Below are 16,303 nucleotides of genomic sequence, written 5' to 3'. Positions count from 1 at the left end.
CTTGCGAAGGAGGACAGTAGGACGGTCAAGGGTTGGGACTGGATGTAATGGTATGTGGGAAAGACCCTGGGAGATGGGGTGAAGAGATGCCACCTAGGGAACGGCTTCCTCCATACCTTTCTATAATAATAATGTTCAGCCGGAATATTTGATGGGGGGGGATGGGAGGGTGGCGGTATTTTTACAAGTCTGTTATCGGTTCAATGATATCATATGGTCTTGTCTAGCATAGTATGATTTAATAAATGATAGTAATTTACTGTAGTAGGATAGGATAGGATAGGATAGGATAGGATAGGATAGGATAGGATAGGATAGGATAGACAGATAGATTATTTATATTGTAATTATCATCAGTTCTCCTAGTGTAAAACTGTCCTACAGCAGGAGAGGTAGAACATTTTGCTGGAGTCCATTATAAACAGCAACAAAGGGAAGATAAACCTTCTCCTGATTGTGCACCTTGAGGTAAAATGTCTCTGTTCCCTTCCCTGGAACACAAACAGCAACCAAAGCAATTGTGTGTATTTCCTGGGTCTAAGAAAAGTACACAAAGAGGCGGAACAGGGACCTCCAGCTGGCCACCCACAGTTAATGCCTGCCTCACTTCTGATGTTGAAAAAACGGTAGTAAAATGTAGTGAAAGGGCAGAAATCCCATCACACATTGTTCAGACAGCTCAGGAAATAGGCATGGCGGGGATTACAGGAATGCTGTATATTGCAGGAAGGACTTCTGGAAAAGAAACAGCGAACTGAAGATGGAGGTGACATCTTTTACAAACTGAAAAATAAATAGAAAAGTAAAAAAGTAGAAGGTGCAGAAAAGGAAAAGAAAATAGAAAAGAAATAGAAAAGAAGAAAAAATAAGAATATAGTAAAGAAAAAGAAAAGAAATATATAAAGAAATGACTTCCCCCTTCATCACAAGTATCCATAATTTTAGTAGCTTATCACCTTCTCTTAAAATACAACAAATGATCTCTTCTTCAACATATCCCATGTCTTATCTATAAACAAATCCTTAAAAATCTCATCATTTCATTCCTGATCAACAAAAGTCCATTAAGAGTAACCAGAAATAACAGCAGATCTATTGTGGCTATATATATAACCTACCAATCTCTCCCACATTACACAGTCAAACAACTGCTTCTAGGTTCTCCATGTTATAAAGTCTCTCTTGTTCTTCTCTTATCCAGGACAATATTATCCCCAACCTTCCATCTCAGTGTATCCCAGTAACATTGACTTTCATTCTAATGAAAGAAACCTCTGCTCAAATTATAAACTACCCTACAGTTAAGACACACAGCAATGAGGCTGAATTTCAGATTGTCAAAGCCCAAAAAATCACATGGGGGGGAAATACAGTTGCACATATTTCAACAAGACATCTTCAGCTGAGTCACACTATAGCAGCCCAGCTTATATCTTTGCACAAAATAAGAGCCTTTCCATGTTGTTTTCATCAATGAGACTAAACTGGTTATTTCCTATACCTGTAAAGGGAATTGAAAATCTGCATTCTCCAAAATGCAAGAGAGATGGAAATAGCCATTCTCTCACTAAGGCTGATTCCTGCAAAGTTCACAAGTGATCAGTCCAAACTGAAACTCCTTGTGCAGCCAAACTCAGCAGGCTGGGTGTGTGCTCTTGAACAGCTAATATGCACCCCAATATCTCCATGTAGGGGGAACTCAGAAATAATGCCCTCTGCATTTCAGGATCAAGGCAGAAGAGAATATGAAACAGATTCGTTCTTGCACTCAGGAATTGGTGAGAGGCCAGGACTGGTGATGGGGCAAGCAGAAAATGTGGATCTATGCTGTGTCCACCCTGCTTTGCCAGCTCAACAGCCCTCTCTTCTCTCTCCTACAGGGAAGTCTTCCTATGAGAAACTAAGCTAACTCCTATTCTCAGGTTCTACTCATCAGGTCACTAAAACAAAAGTATTGTTTGGGTGACTGGCCTTCACGCCTCCATGACAGATTCACAAAGGAGAGTATTCTGCCCCAGTGTGGCCTCCTGTGGGCTGTCACACTCACACTACTCCATTCCCGGCACCCACTAGCTGGCAGTTATAAGCAATGCTCTGACATACAATCAGAGGCAATCAAGATTTATTTTATTATGACAAACCAATGAAGGAAATTAAAATACAAAGGCATGCAATAGCATCAAAAGATCAACAGAGTCTTAAAAATGGACAAGTACAACAGTGAAAAAGAGGGGAAAGGACAAGGGGAAAAAGGCCTGGAAGCTGTGTTATAAATAATATGACAACACTTTTTGAAAATCTTTGTCCTGGCCACTTTGCTCAAAAAAGACTAATTCAAAGATTGACTAAGAGCATATGGGAAGGAACCATTGCCACAGATCAGGAGTAGATTTCAGCGTCAACAACTTCCTTCAATTTCCTATAAGTGAGTTTACTGATGGATGCAAGAGTGATATGCGAAGAGCGTGTGCCTCAATGCCCAGGGAACCACCTCCCATATGCCAGCACTCCAATGCTCCACATGGCTTCTACTACTGCTCCATGGCACCTGATGGTTTCACAGAGTGAATTGCTTCACCAGTCTCCACCGTTGTCCTAAGTACTGTAGTCAAGAGCATTCTGATGATCGCATTTCTGGAGCCACCGGTAAGATCTGGCCCTTATATTTGGCATCTACAGTTACATGTCTATCTGCATGACTGTGGGGAAATAAAAATAAGCCGTTCTTGGTAATGTTTGACTCAAGTCCCCCAAGGTCCTATAATACGACATCCATGCCTGAAAAGTTCTGCCTATTGCTTCTTTGCAGTTGTAGTTGTGGCCACTGTTGCATATAAGCAAAGTTCAGAGGTTTTGCCAGGATTGGTGGCCTGTTGGGTTTTCTGTGGCTGGTGATGCAAAACAGCATAGGAGACTTCATCCAGGTGTTCTCCAGCATCAGCTGTTAAGGCCTGGAAAAAAGAAGAAAAACTTAGACGGCATACTTTCCCCCTCTTTTGCAAAGCAAACAAATCAGGTGGTCTCTCCAAAGAAAAGAATTTGGCACTGCAAACCTGCAAGATTGATGTCAGCTCTTCAAGGTAGACCAGACTAGAAGACCAAAGTTATGAATACTAATACTACTTTTATTATAAGGTCACAATAACAGAATCTTGCCAATCTCAATGAGCTTCCTGCCTATTTGTGAGAGCTAGGGAGGGTCAAATGTGAGACACTTTCTCAAATTACACTTCTGCCTTGGACTCACATTTCATTTATCTGACCCCTGTCTTGGTTGCGGCTCTTCCTCCTGTTCCTCAAGGTTATTCCTACTCCCATTACATGCAGTGATTCTTTAGCTACTCACAACCTACGATCTACTAGGGACAGTGGGATCTAAATAGCAAGATCTTTGTCCTCCCTTTGTCCATCACTCTGCCGGCTGATCTCAGATCACTTCTTTTGACTTTTGTTCCCAGAGACCCCCAAATGGAGCATATGCTCTTTCATTCTCCTTCTGATAGGATGAAGGTGCTAGCTTTTACCTGACCCTATCATATATTTCTTGTAAATAAACCTCCTTTCTGTTATAGCTAAAAAAAAAATGGATTCACTAATCACTGCTCATTGCTCAGGCCAGATTCCTGTTCTTAGGACCCTCACATGTATCCACACAGTGCTTGTACTTCCAGTTGGGAGAGAGAGCTAGAGAACTCCCATTTTTGCACGAACCCTGTAATGGAACCTTTTTGGCTTCAGAGAAATTGGGCCAAATTGTGCAGTTGCTCAGTGGCACAGGGCTGTATGGGAACAGGATCCCCATTTTTCCCATTCCACAAGTTCCCTGATAAATGGTTTGCATGAGACAAGGGGAGTTAGTCCTGCCTCGAACAAGAATGGTCAGATCTAGCCTCCTTTCTGTTAGTGGATCATTTCTGAGCTTAGAGTATTCATATGCACACTTATGTCTACCCACTCACTTACTCCCATGATGTCATTATGAATTGAATGCCACCAATTTCCTTAAGTGGGGCAGTTTCTTAAATTCTAAGTCAAAGATGCCCAACCACCTTCAAGCTCAAATGTCATTCTTCAAGCCACGCTCCCCAAAGCAAGTGATCCCAGGGCAAAAAATCAATGGTTTAGTAGTTAATGTTGAACGTCATCAGTTAATTACTGTCAATATGTTTACTCTGCGTGCATTTAATAACGTCCTCCTTATATCAAATGGAAATTGAGAATTGCGAGATAACTTTGGAAGGATTCGGGGAGGCATACAACAGGCATTCCTGTTCTAACATCTGGATCTGATGAGATAATGCAAAGAAGGAAGGCACACGCATGGAAGGAAATATCTTACCGTGCTCACCGCTGGGTTGTCTTCGTTGGTTATGGAGCCTGTGGATCAGAGACACCTGTGAGATCCTTTGCCTAACTTGTATCTCATTAAAATCATAGCAGCTGCTCCTTTCCAAAGTATTCTAACTCTCAAAATTCTTCAGCGACTGAGTCTCCATCAGGGCTGATTACTGTATAGCAGAAAAGTTTTCTGCCAGGATGGCCCTCCCTCTGCTGTTGCGTTTAGAAGAGCCGTGAAAACCTGCTTCTTCAGCCAGGCCTTTGGCTTCATCGCATTTGCCATCTTCTATCTTGATTCTTATCTTTTACTGATTTTGTTGTAATTTCTTTGTTTGATTGTTGTGAGTCACCCAGAGTTGTTGAGAGTTGGGTGACATACAAGTTTATTATTTTTTTAATAATTATTCAGCTCCAGTGTTTAAAAACTTGCTCTGTTTTTCAAAATACAGCTGCTGAGACCTTCATATTATTCTAGTTAGAGAGGCTGGTGTACCTGGAGGACTTTTCCTATGAAGCCTGCAGTTAAAGCAAATTCTACCCATTCCCACACTAGGCTTTTTCATCCCAATTCCCACGCTAGGTCTTTGCACCCGAGTTTTGTAATTTCCTCCCTGGAGAGGTTTGCTGCTGCCACATGGTTGAAATCAGGCATGAGGTTAAGTCTCTTCTTTTTATTCAAAATGTTGCAAATGTTATATTGTGCTGCTGATTTATTGTGCAGATTTCTTAATTTTGCATTTCTCCTTCATCAGATGGCTTCTTTTGCTTTTAAATATTGTTGTAAGCCACTTTTTAAGCCAGTTTAAAGATGGAAAGTTTTGAAATGTAATGACCATTATGCATTTCTTCAACTTCTTTAAGCCAGCCTAGTTCATCTCCCTATTTGGTTTTTCTTAATTCTCTTTCACTCTGCAAAAAGAGAAAACAAGATATACACGTCCCTTCCCTTGGATGAACAGAAATCTTCCTGGGCCAGTTTTCAACGTTTTCATGTTTTATCACCTATTGCCAGCAAGCTTCAAGATTCTCTTAAGCCACAAGGTGTAGAAACTTACTTTGCTTTCAAAAGGACCAACTTCTCTTTCTGGCACTAATGAATCAGCTTTTGCAGAGAAGCTTTTTTGTGCTGTTCTGTGAAAATGGAGGCAACGCGCTCATCCTGTGAGCTTTATATACCATGTTTAGCATGGTATGTAGAATATTACTCATCTATTACTCTGTAACCGTGTTTATTACTAGATCATCCCCACTTACCTTTTCTCCTTTTTTTGTACCATACAAAGACCAATAGCAACAAGATAAGCAGGAAAAGGCTTGCAGCAATACCTCCCCATAAGTATGGGCTCGGAACACCTGTAAAGCCAAAACACTTGCATTATCCTGCTGCTCCTCTAGAGGTTCATCTCCTGCAGAGTTTCCTCTAGAAGTTCCTCCTCACCCTTCTGCAGATGACACTGATTGAAACTGGGATCCTCAGGAGGCAAAGTATGTGCTCTAAAATAGAGTTATGGCTTTTCCACACCATCTATTGACAGTGGGGAAGAAAAGGCTACCATGATTCTTAAATCAGTCTGTTGGTTTCTCTCAATGGAGCTCTTTTCCCACACAGTTCTCAATCCATCCCATGCATTCTCTTTTTCACACACACACATTTCCACGCACACTTGGAAGCTCATAAGTTGGGCAAAGTTGGCTGAAGGAATATGGTCTTTTGAAATTTTTCGTCCCTATGTTTCACTTCCCACCATCTTTTATTTCAAACTGCCATGCTGTCTCTGAGTTTCTGTATCAGATCCAAAAAATATCTGGCTACTATAGGCTAACATGACTCTCCTACAATATTTATAAGATGCAATACATGATTACTGTAAAATTTTTAAAAAATCATTCTTTTCATTTGCTGTTTTGTACCTTTAACTCTTCAAACCAAGTCATCACATCCCTGTTTGATTTTATAAGAATATGTGAATATGATATGTCCTGATGAATGGATAAATCAGGGTGGGAAACTTGAAACTTTTCAGATATTGCTGAAATAAACTTTTGAGCATCCTTTCTCACTGACATAGCAGTAGTGGCTTCTGGATTGTGGTTCAGTAACACCTGCCCCTTACAGTGGTGATGGCAATCTGCTGAGATTTGGATAGACAAACCATCTTGGGTAGTTAAGAAGGAGGGATTTGAAACTGGGGAAGAAGGGAGAAAATCCTTTATAATAAGCATTTTTAAATGAAGTAACTGAGACAGGGCAAGTCAACCGAGGACACTTATACACAGCTGTCTAAGATAGATTTGAAGATGCCTGGCTAACTATTCCTGAAGGACACGTCCTCATGGCCTAGCTTTACTCTCTCCCACCCATAGCCAAGGGTGCCTAACTTTAGATTTACCAAATTCAAAGTTAAAGTAGTATTTTCACCTACTCATATGTGGCACTTTGGCAGCAACTGTGGTGATGATGAAGCAGGGACTGAGATCTTCTGAGCTCCTGATGGCCCTTTGGGGCTGCCAGGAACACCTCCCCTCCTTTTCTTCAGTCACTGGTGACTTCTCTCCATGTCCATTTTGGCTTGTTGGGAGCAGATGTGATCAGGCACTGGGTTTCTGCCTGTGTAATGCTTGGTCAGTGCCTCACAATATGCTTGTTAGGCATTAAAGGAGCTCCTAATCTCCTTATCTACTGTAGCTCCTTTTTTTGCACAGATCTAGTACTCTCACATGCTAGACATGTGGCAAAAGAAAAAAGAAAGGAAGAAAACAAACCCTTGGGTGGCAGGCAAATTGTGTGGTGGAGCGGTGCTGGTGAAGCAGTGAGTCATCCCACCAGTGTCAGTTGGCTGTTTTTAGACAAGAGCAAGTCAGCAAGAGAGTGTGCAAATGTAATGGTATGTGAAAATGACCTTGGGAGACAGGAGAGAGAGCCACAGACTGAGAACAGGCATGTAAAAGATTTCTCTGTCCACAGAAAGGGAGACATGGGAAACACTTCAGACGGGTCCCTCCCTAGTTTTTGGAGTGTAAAAGGAAAGGAGGGGAGAAATGCTTTCAGCCTTGCAAGATTCTGTTGATGTAACCTTACAATAAAGATGGAGCAAATATTCCTGGTTGTGCTTCTTGTCTGGACTACCGCACAGGGCTAATATCAATCTTGATCAAAACGGTCCTCATTTGTATTTACGAAGGGCAAAGTCAGATCATTTCTTAGCCCCTGGGACTCTATGGGGAGATGCCTACCTGAAGCACTGGACCCTCCGGGTATTGTCTTGATGGTGGGCTTGCTCGTCTTGGAAACTAGAAACAGTCAGGATTCAAGAAAGATTAATTTCTTCCTTTGAATTTCAATAATATTTCTCATGAAATCACATAGCAAATACCAAGGTTCTTTCTGCATGTTTGCAACAATAAAGATAGAGCTAGTACTTGTGGTTGTGCTTCTTCTCTGGACTACCTTGCAGGGCTAACATCAATCTTGCAAATCTGAAAGTATTTCTCCCCTCCTCTCTTTTTACTCTCTGGAAAACTAGAGAGGATTCCTTCTGAAGTGTTCCCATGCCCTACCCTCTTCTGTGGGCTGAGACAGCTTTTACATGCCTGTTGTCCAGTCTGCATCTCTTCCTCCTGTCTCCCAAGGTCATTCCCATATACCATTAGAGTGAATACATGAAGGAATGAGCATGAGAAGTACCGGAGGCAGACAATGAGCAAATGAGAAAGACAAACAAGAGGGCAAGGAAGATGAGGGAGAAGAAGGGCCAAGGCAAATGAGCAGGTTAGTGAGAGAGTGATAGAGTGGGAGAAGTAGAAGAGTGAGAAAAAATGAGAGAGAGACAGGTAAGTGAGAGGGAGGGAAGGAACAAAAGAGTGAAAGAGCAAGTGTTAGAGCGAGCAAGAAAGTGAACGAGAGAGCAAGTGAGAAATCATCTGCAGGTCATTTGGACTCCTTGGTGAGGTAGGTGAGGCTCTCCTGCTTTCTGGAGGAAGCCCACCCAACCCACAGGTAGAACTGGTGGGATGAGGGGAGGCTTTCCAATAAAAGAGGAGAGGTGGAAAATGCCCACCCCACAGATCAGGTTCTGAAGGATGGCTAAACCCACTACTCTAGCTACCTATCAAAACCCACTCCTCCCCCACTCCAGCCCATGCTATGGGGAACAATTGGCAGGGCAGCAGCACTTGTCAGCCCTGTGGCTGGAGGAGAGCAGAGATCAGCTCTGTGGGCAGAGCCCACGTCTGCTGTCATACTTTTTGCCACTCGACAGACTGGAGGCTGATTGTGTGGATGTGCGCTGAGGACTGTGTTGTAAGCTTTGGGGAAATAAAGCAGAGAACTGAGTTTAAAGTGGAAGTTGAAATATTTGATGACAGCAGACATGGGGGATGCAGTCGGGCTAGGTTTGCATTTTTATGTGAACTTTTCATTTGCATTTCCCCAAAGTAAGAACAAAGCAGAATACAGTTATATGCTGACCTTCATAATTCTCCAAATATTCAGTGGAGTCCCCATCTTCAACATATATGTACAAATATGGATACATGAGGGGAAACTGCCCAGAAAAATGCTCACAACAACGCATAATATCAGAATACATAACTTGAAAAAGGGAGGCATAGAAAAAATGGAGGAAAATACACGTGGACTTTATGAAGAAGCATTAATGGATTGGAAATACTGTACATAATGTAAGAGAGCCAGTGTAGTGTAGTGGTGAAGTTGCTGGGCTAGGAGCAGGGAGGGTCTTAGCTATGGAAGCTGCCTGGATGACTTTGGGTCAGTCACTCTCTCCTAGCCCAATCTATCTCAATGGTCTTTGCTACGGGGAAAAATAGACATGAGCGTTATTCATGTTGCCTTGAGCTCCTATGCAAAAGGTGAGCTCAAATCTAATAAGTAAAATAGGACTAGGAAATGGAAGAACAGAGAACATGAAGAAGTGCAATACATGCAGTGATGAAGGAGAGAACAAGACCATCTGATTGTTCAGCCTTGAAAAAAGAAGTTCAAAGTACAATGTTTCAAATCACTTGAAGGGATCTCACACAGAAGGAGGTCAAACCTGTTCCTTTCATTCCAAAGCACAAGACTGGAATAATGGAGTTAAGTTCTAGGAAGACGGATTTTGATTGAACGTCAATAAGAACTTCCTGACAGTAAGAGCACTTCTGCAGTGGAAGCAATGAGGTGGTGAGCCATCTTCATTGGATGTATTCAAGTGAAAGCTAGGCAGCCGTTTCCCTGAGATAATTTAATTTGAATTCCTGCCAGGGGTGTCCAAAAAAGAAGACGGTGGTTGTGCCACTGCAACTGAAGCCCAGCCCCATTTCTATGTGTGGTAATATTGCACATACGTACAAAGGAGCGGCGCTTGGATCACATTGTTGAGGCACCATCTTGCCTGTTTTGAGCAGACCCTGCAAACGTCACTGATTTCTGCACTGCGCAAGTGGTTGGTCTCAATGGCCCTAGTGGGATTTTTCAGCTCCGGAATTCTGTGAATCCAACCAGTGGAGTCCTTGGGGTTCTCTGAGCTTGGTTGTTTTCTTGCAAATGTTTCATTACCCAGCTAGGTAACATCTTCAGCTAGCTTCTGAAGCTAGCTTCACCTAGCACTGAAGATGTTCATTACCTAGCTGGGTAATGAAACGTTTGCAAGGAAAACAACCAAGCTCAGAGAACCCCAAGGACTCCACAGTTCAATCCTGAGCTACACATATTCACGTCTATTGGAACCCAACCAGTTCAGATGACAGCCATAAGAATTTGTTGCAAAGATCAAGAGAACACCAAAGTGTAGGGGGCAATCCAAGTCAGAAGATGGTAGGAAATGGATATGCAAAGTTATCATTACGAATGTTGAAAATCCATGTAATACATTTAAGTAAGAAAAACAGGGGCCACATATATGCAGAAATATGATCCCTACCGCCCTCAAATCTGCCAAAACATCTATAACCTCAGATGTGTTTAACTTATTTTCCCTTTCTGTCCTATTTTCTGTAAGATCTCAATACAGTGGAAAGTGACCATAAATAACTGTCCTGGGGCTAGGAAGGCTCTATGTCCAATACAGCAAAAGAAAGCAACATTCTCCAGCAATATGGTTGATTCCCAGAATATCTTTGGACCACCACATAGGCCCAAGAAGCACTGTTAACAAAGAATGAGTGACTGAAAACCAATATTTTGTTTGGACATACATCCATGTGCCCACAAGGAATACGTACACTGCTAACACCACCATCCCTTCCTTGTTTCTCTTAGAGTATTTCCTTGTCGTTGGCAAATAATTTGAGCAGTTGCTCTCAAAGGATAACTTTAAAATATTATCATCCAAATCTCCTTGTTTTATGCTTAAGCCAGACAACCGTTGCCAGGACTCACTATTTGAGCAATATCCTACAATATGTACAATTGTTATGATCTGTTATAAACTGGTGGTGGAACAATCTGGGAGTGCAGATAAGCCTCGGGTCTCTATTGCAGTATGTGTCTATACACCCTTCTGCATCTCTGCCTCCTTCTCAGTCCCTTATGGTGATTAATGTTATCGCTATAGCCTACCGAAAAAGGGGAAACTACCTGTCAGCCTGCATGCCAATGTTTTTCTTTCTCTGCCTTTACTTGGTTGCCTCCACAAAACATTTCAAAGGACCCAAGGTAGACCCGGACCCAAGGAAGGTCACCTACTCCTGCCCTAATTTATATGACCAGCAACCTATCTGATACCCTCTACTAGGAGATCTGCCCTGGTTCCAAGTCTTCAAGAAATCCAGTCCGTCTCTGATACTTTGATGGGGGGAATGAAGAAAAGGAAATATGCTGAGTTTGCTATCATACCTTCCCAAGGCAGCTCCAGCGGGTCACTGGGCTCTGACCAGACAAAGGGGCTGCTTTTGTGGTGGTACTGGCAGGTATAACTTTGTGCCTCTTCCAACCTCCTCTGGTGGAGAAGAAAATCCACTGCCTTTTTGTATGGCTCTGCAGCCTTGTAAGCTATCTGCTCCCTTGATTTCAGAAGAGCAAAAGCCAGGTCTTTTGTCCCCTTGCACCGTATGGAGATTTTTGCTTCTGGACTCTTTTCTTCTTGATTTTTAATCTGGATGGAAGGCTTGGTCAGGCTGGGATCTAGGAGGAGGAAGGATTCAGTGAAAATCAGAGATCCTTGTTGGTAAATATCTCCTGCTGATTCAGCCATGAATAACATCCCTTCCGCCTCCCATTTTCAATCTTTTTGCAAGAGAAGGATCCTCTTCTCCATTCTCAGATACTTGTTTCTCAAATGCTGATGAGAAAGCTTGTTGTATTGTCTCCCCTTGCCCCATCATCCTATCCCAGATCCCAAATTTCCCATAGATTGCATTCTGTGTCTTCACAGAGATATACTAAACAATTTTAGCTCACAGAGATGAATGGCATCTGTAAAAGCAAAAGGGTGTTAAAATGATGATGCAGCTGTTAGGATGTCTTTATACGAATGGAAGATCTAGGTCATGATATCACAACATCTGATGTAAATATGTAAATTATCACATTTGCATTTTGACCTAATCATGAACATAATCAGTTGCTCCTCTTTGTCCACCCCCCACGGATGTCCAACAGAGATATGGATCTGGCCTTTCAAGGATTGTGAAAGAAGATAATTCACACCAGGGCAAGAAAAAGAACATATTTTAATCTAGATTGCAAAATGCATGGATGCTTTAGTCAAAGCAACGTGGTTTTTTATTCATGCCTTAGAAAGGCTTATTTCCCACCTCTCTTAGAGGTGCTCTGGGTGGTGTGCAGAGTGCTCCCTCCTCCTTTTATTTCCTCCAACAATAAGTACGTTGGTTGATAGAGAGCAATTTGCCCAGTTACCCATGAGCTTTTCTGGCAGGGGAAGGAAATATTTGGCTGGTGCAAAACTGTGGAACTCTTTCCAGTGTCATTGGTGTGAAAAAGAAACAAGTAGTGAGCAGACCTCACCTGTTAGATTGAGATAGACTTTCTCACTGAGAGATGAGAACTGATAGTCTTCACGCAGGTGGGATCTACAGCTGTAGATGCCTCCATCTGATGGGTTGAGATTGGTCAAGGAAAATGCAGCCTTGTTGGATTCTGCCTGCTTGGTAGCTACAGTTTTCCCTCCATCAGATGAGGTTTCATGTCTGGTGAGATAGAAGTCTCCATGAAATTCCTCCTCACTTCTGCAGAAGATGGTGACCTCTTCCCCAAGAGCCACCATCCCACTGGGGCTGATGGATATAAATGCCTCTGGGGGAGTTTGACCTGGACAAGAAAAAAAAAAAATCAGCGGCATAAAATGTGGATGATGGAGCATCCGTTTATCCCCCTCCTCAGAAATGGAACAACCAAAGGAAAAAGCGAGACGTCTGCTGTGTTTAGAAGCAGAATTTTCCTTCATGAAGAGCGGCCAATGCTTTTTGGAAGGCATGATAACCATCAGGAGCCTTAACCAGAAAATAGACCCTCCAATAATATCTATTTTGTTGCCATTAATTAACATTTTTCATGCTTTCAGATCGTTGAAGTTTTTGGTGATATGATACCACAATAGTGATTAGCAAACAGGTTGACGTGTTTAAGCCCAGAATGTAGATTAGGGAAGATCCTATTCCACTATCACCGTCCTCCAGTTTATTCAATATTTTATACTTCACCTTTTCTAGTTCTACCTCATGCATTTGTTATTTATTCTGGGACATCATGGAAAGATTATGACATCCATTTTTTTTAATATAACCTCTGCACCACTTCCTTTACTGGTCAAAACCAGTTAGTGACTCTTGCTCATATCAACTGCTTTTCAGCACTGGATTCTGTTTGCCTTCCTGGTTTTTTTTTTTTTTGTGATAACCCTTTCATCTCTTCTCTCTCTATAATAGGGACATTTCCATTAATGATGAGCCAACCCTGAAGTCTGCTTAGTTCAAAGCGGACTGATCTGCATGCGTAGTGTGGTAATTTGAATTCGAAAGGAGGCATTTGGCTTTGAAATGTTTTGAACACCCATCATATACACTGCTTGGAAAGTTTTTGTCTGAAACTAAACAGCCTCAGGATAGGATTTCTAGAGGAATTTCCCATCCATGCTTCGCTCAGGAACTAGGATCCACTGAACACAGTTAAAGGGCGCCATAAATCTGAAACCCCAACTGGACGGGACTCCCTTTTGCCTGGAGGACTAACAGACACGGTGAGATACACACCCAGTGCAGGGAGGAACTTTATGGAAAGCACAGAAAAAGAGCATGAAACATTCATTAGAGGTAGGAGATAAGGGAATAGGAAAGAAAATGCAACTAAATCTTATTGAGACCTACATGATTCAATGTATTGCTCCATATCTTTCTATTCCTACAAACTTTCTTGCCCCACTCCATCAAATCAGAATTCCTTCTATTTCCTCCCTTCCTCTCAACGCAACCTTTGCTCATCCTTCCTACGTTCCTTCTGTGAATTCATCCCCATACCTTGTTTCTTTATGATGAGACCTCAATGTGCTTCATATTGTGTGTAACATTGTCAGTGTACAAAAGGAACAGAACTTGCCCCCCCCCCATCCCTCTTGAAAAAGGGGGCAGAAGCTCACTCTGGTAGAAAACTGCCATTTTCACTACTTCTGACATTCATTCTTCACAGCAAGCCATATGCCTTCTACCAGGACTTACAGGTCTTAAAAGTTCTCCCTCCATTTCCCCATCTTTAGGAAACTGTTGTGGATGAGGAAGATAGAGAACAATTTTGTGGAAGACTTTTTGAAACAACAATCATTGACTTCCAGCTGATAAAAGGAGAGGAACAGAGAAGAATAGAAAGGAAGGTCTTTTATAAGGATTTTGAAGGCAGAAACACTGCCCTAGTCAATTGCAAGGGGCTGGATTTTCCCTGCCTCTCGTCAATTTTATTCTGTTTGTTAATGGTGAGCAATACTTCTTTCTTTTCAGCAAGGAACTATGTGAAATGGGGAACTGAACCTGGTCCCCATCATGTTTCCGAGATCAGGGAGAGGTGTCCTACAAATAAACCCACCTCCCATTTCAGCCATAGCAATGCTTTTTGCCAAGATGCACAGACTCGTCTACCTGCTACAGTTTTTCATCATCACTTGCAGCTCTTCACTCTATTTACCTTGCCAAATACAACCCCCCTGGTCTTCAGTACATTAACTTTCAGATTAGTGTTTTATCAGACAATATTCAAATATTCCCTGCAAATCATTCAGATTGTCAGCCAACTACTGGTCATCACTTGCAAACTGCACACAGAAAGGTGCACACAAAACACCAGGAGTGCAGCAAAGATACACACAAACCCCACCGCAGCTTCTTTTCAGCCGGTTCTCCCCCAGTGATGCTTATGCAGAAGGGCACTCACGCATAGCTATCCTGGTCGCTCAGCTGGTGCATCTAATAATCTAATTACGTGGACTGAGCACCCTGGACGCGTGTTTAACTCAGTTAAAGTGACTTGAACTGACAACACACTAGGGTACAACAGATAAAGAAAGATTAAACAAACTCAGCCATCCAGTTACGGCATTTCCAAGTAGGACTGGGAAAGATGCTCCCCTGAGGCCCTGAAGAGCAAAGGATTCCTCCCAAATTTCACTGCAGAAGAGACCTTTGAAAGAAATACCCTGACTGAACCTTATCGTTGAAGCCTAGGACTAAAATAATCATCTATGGATGTGACTGCTTGTTGGAGTGCTTACCTTACACCTCCGTCTAAGCTTAAATCCTCCAGGTGTAAACATTTATTTCAGAAGGTCCATAACCACCCAAGGACCATGTCCTCCAAGGAATACAACCTCAGGTAAGTCAAGCCTCCCTGCCCCCCAACAACCTCTCAGCATTTAGGGAAAGGAGGGCAAGGAACCATACTGACTCACCTCTAGAGGTCCAACACTGCCTGGCCAGCCACCATCCTGGAAAGGAGATCAGGCCATTAGAGGCAAAGCAATTGAGCAAACAAAGCAGTTGTGAGTCTCCCACCTCTGTCAAGCAGCATATACGATTCTCTTCCCCTTCCATGTCAAATACCAACCCAGGAAGAGGAAGTTGGGGGATAACTTCATTTTGAAAGGTTCCTCTGCTCTGCACCCAGTACAGTCTTCTCAGCTCTCCTCTTTTATAGGAAATGGTCTCCACTGAGGATTTGTACCTCCTAAAATACAACAAGGACTGGACTACGTATATGGTAATTTGCAATCATGAACAGGAACTCTGTGAGATCTTATAGTAATGCCATCCACAGGCAGCAGGAGTTGTCATCTGCAAAACCACATCCCGTTTCATATTTCCGAAGAAGCATAAAATGTACCCAGAGGGAGCAATGTGCTTCACATACCCAGAATTGTGAGGATTCTTCACGGTGAACCAGCATAAGTTAATGATTTTTTCCCTTTAGCAGTATCGAGGGGGCCAGTTATCTCATGGAAAGGATTACAGCCTCTGGAATGGAGAGCATCTTGCTTCGTGCCTCCTCCTTCTCCAGCCTCTGGGAAACCTATTCCAAGGTGGGTGGGATGGTGGTAACTTAAACACCAACATCCTTGGGGAATGATGGCCTGTCCAGTAAAGAAGAGGAAAATTGCACACCAACAAACTTGAAAGATTGCACAGAGCATGTTTAAGCATCCAAGCCTGCTATTTTAGAAAAAAACCCAGTCTTCAGTAAGCCCCAAGCAGTGACTACAGGAGTGGAGAATAGATGGTCCTGCATCTCTGAGGAATACAACTTCCAGCAGCTCTAGCATGAAGGATCAAGTATGATGCATCCTGGGAGCTGTAGTCAGCAACATCCAAAGGGCTGCAGAGTCCCCAGCCCCTGTCATCAGAGTCTGGTGCCACCTCTTGCTTCAGTCCAGCTTCCACAGGCTTCAGAGGCTACTCTACTGGGACAAGCTCACCCACCACACCCCCTCCCTTGCGGCGACTATAAAGGGTCCTATCCCTCCCTGGC

At 42.7% G+C, this 16,303-nt stretch overlaps 1 protein-coding gene across 4 annotated transcripts; it reads right to left on the bottom strand.

Annotated features, from left to right (window-relative positions):
* Positions 1 to 2,115: 2,115 nt before the first annotated feature.
* LOC112542990 (T-cell-interacting, activating receptor on myeloid cells protein 1-like) lies at positions 2,116 to 16,027 on the bottom strand. Of its 4 annotated transcripts, XM_088142706.1 has the most exons (8): positions 15,386 to 16,027; positions 15,231 to 15,266; positions 12,305 to 12,607; positions 11,174 to 11,461; positions 7,573 to 7,629; positions 5,593 to 5,691; positions 4,340 to 4,377; positions 2,116 to 2,951 (listed from the first exon to the last, which is right to left on the bottom strand). In XM_088142706.1, the coding sequence occupies exons 1-8, from the start codon at positions 15,414 to 15,416 to the stop codon at positions 2,793 to 2,795; spliced, it is 1,011 nt and encodes a 336-aa protein (XP_087998832.1). In that variant the 5' UTR covers positions 15,417 to 16,027; the 3' UTR covers positions 2,116 to 2,792. The 4 variants fall into 4 exon arrangements, with proteins under 4 accessions (XP_087998832.1, XP_087998830.1, XP_087998833.1 ...); XM_088142704.1 differs by having other exon boundaries at positions 15,231 to 16,027; XM_088142707.1 differs by lacking the exon at positions 15,231 to 15,266 and having other exon boundaries at positions 15,334 to 16,027.
* Positions 16,028 to 16,303: the final 276 nt, after the last annotated feature.

Source organism: Python bivittatus, unplaced genomic scaffold (assembly GCF_059951505.1).
Source record: "Python bivittatus isolate LINGU-HERP-01145 unplaced genomic scaffold, Pbiv_v1 ctg000440_np1212, whole genome shotgun sequence".
Classification (NCBI taxonomy): domain Eukaryota; kingdom Metazoa; phylum Chordata; class Lepidosauria; order Squamata; family Pythonidae; genus Python; species Python bivittatus.
This window is presented reverse-complemented; position numbering and strand designations above follow the sequence as displayed.

What these genes read in the sequence shown, in the direction of transcription:
- LOC112542990 (XM_088142704.1), bottom strand. Translation starts at nt 15,372, where the DNA reads ATGGAAGGGGAAGAGAATCGTATATGCTGCTTGACAGAGGTGGGAGAC. An exon ending in GCTGGAGCTGCCTTGGGAAG is followed by an intron (nt 7,630 to 11,173) that starts GTATGATAGCAA and finishes GACTGTTTCTAG; the next exon opens with TTTCCAAGACGAGCAAGCCC. An exon ending in ACAACCCAGCGGTGAGCACG is followed by an intron (nt 2,952 to 4,339) that starts GTAAGATATTTC and finishes TCTTTTTTCCAG; the next exon opens with GCCTTAACAGCTGATGCTGG.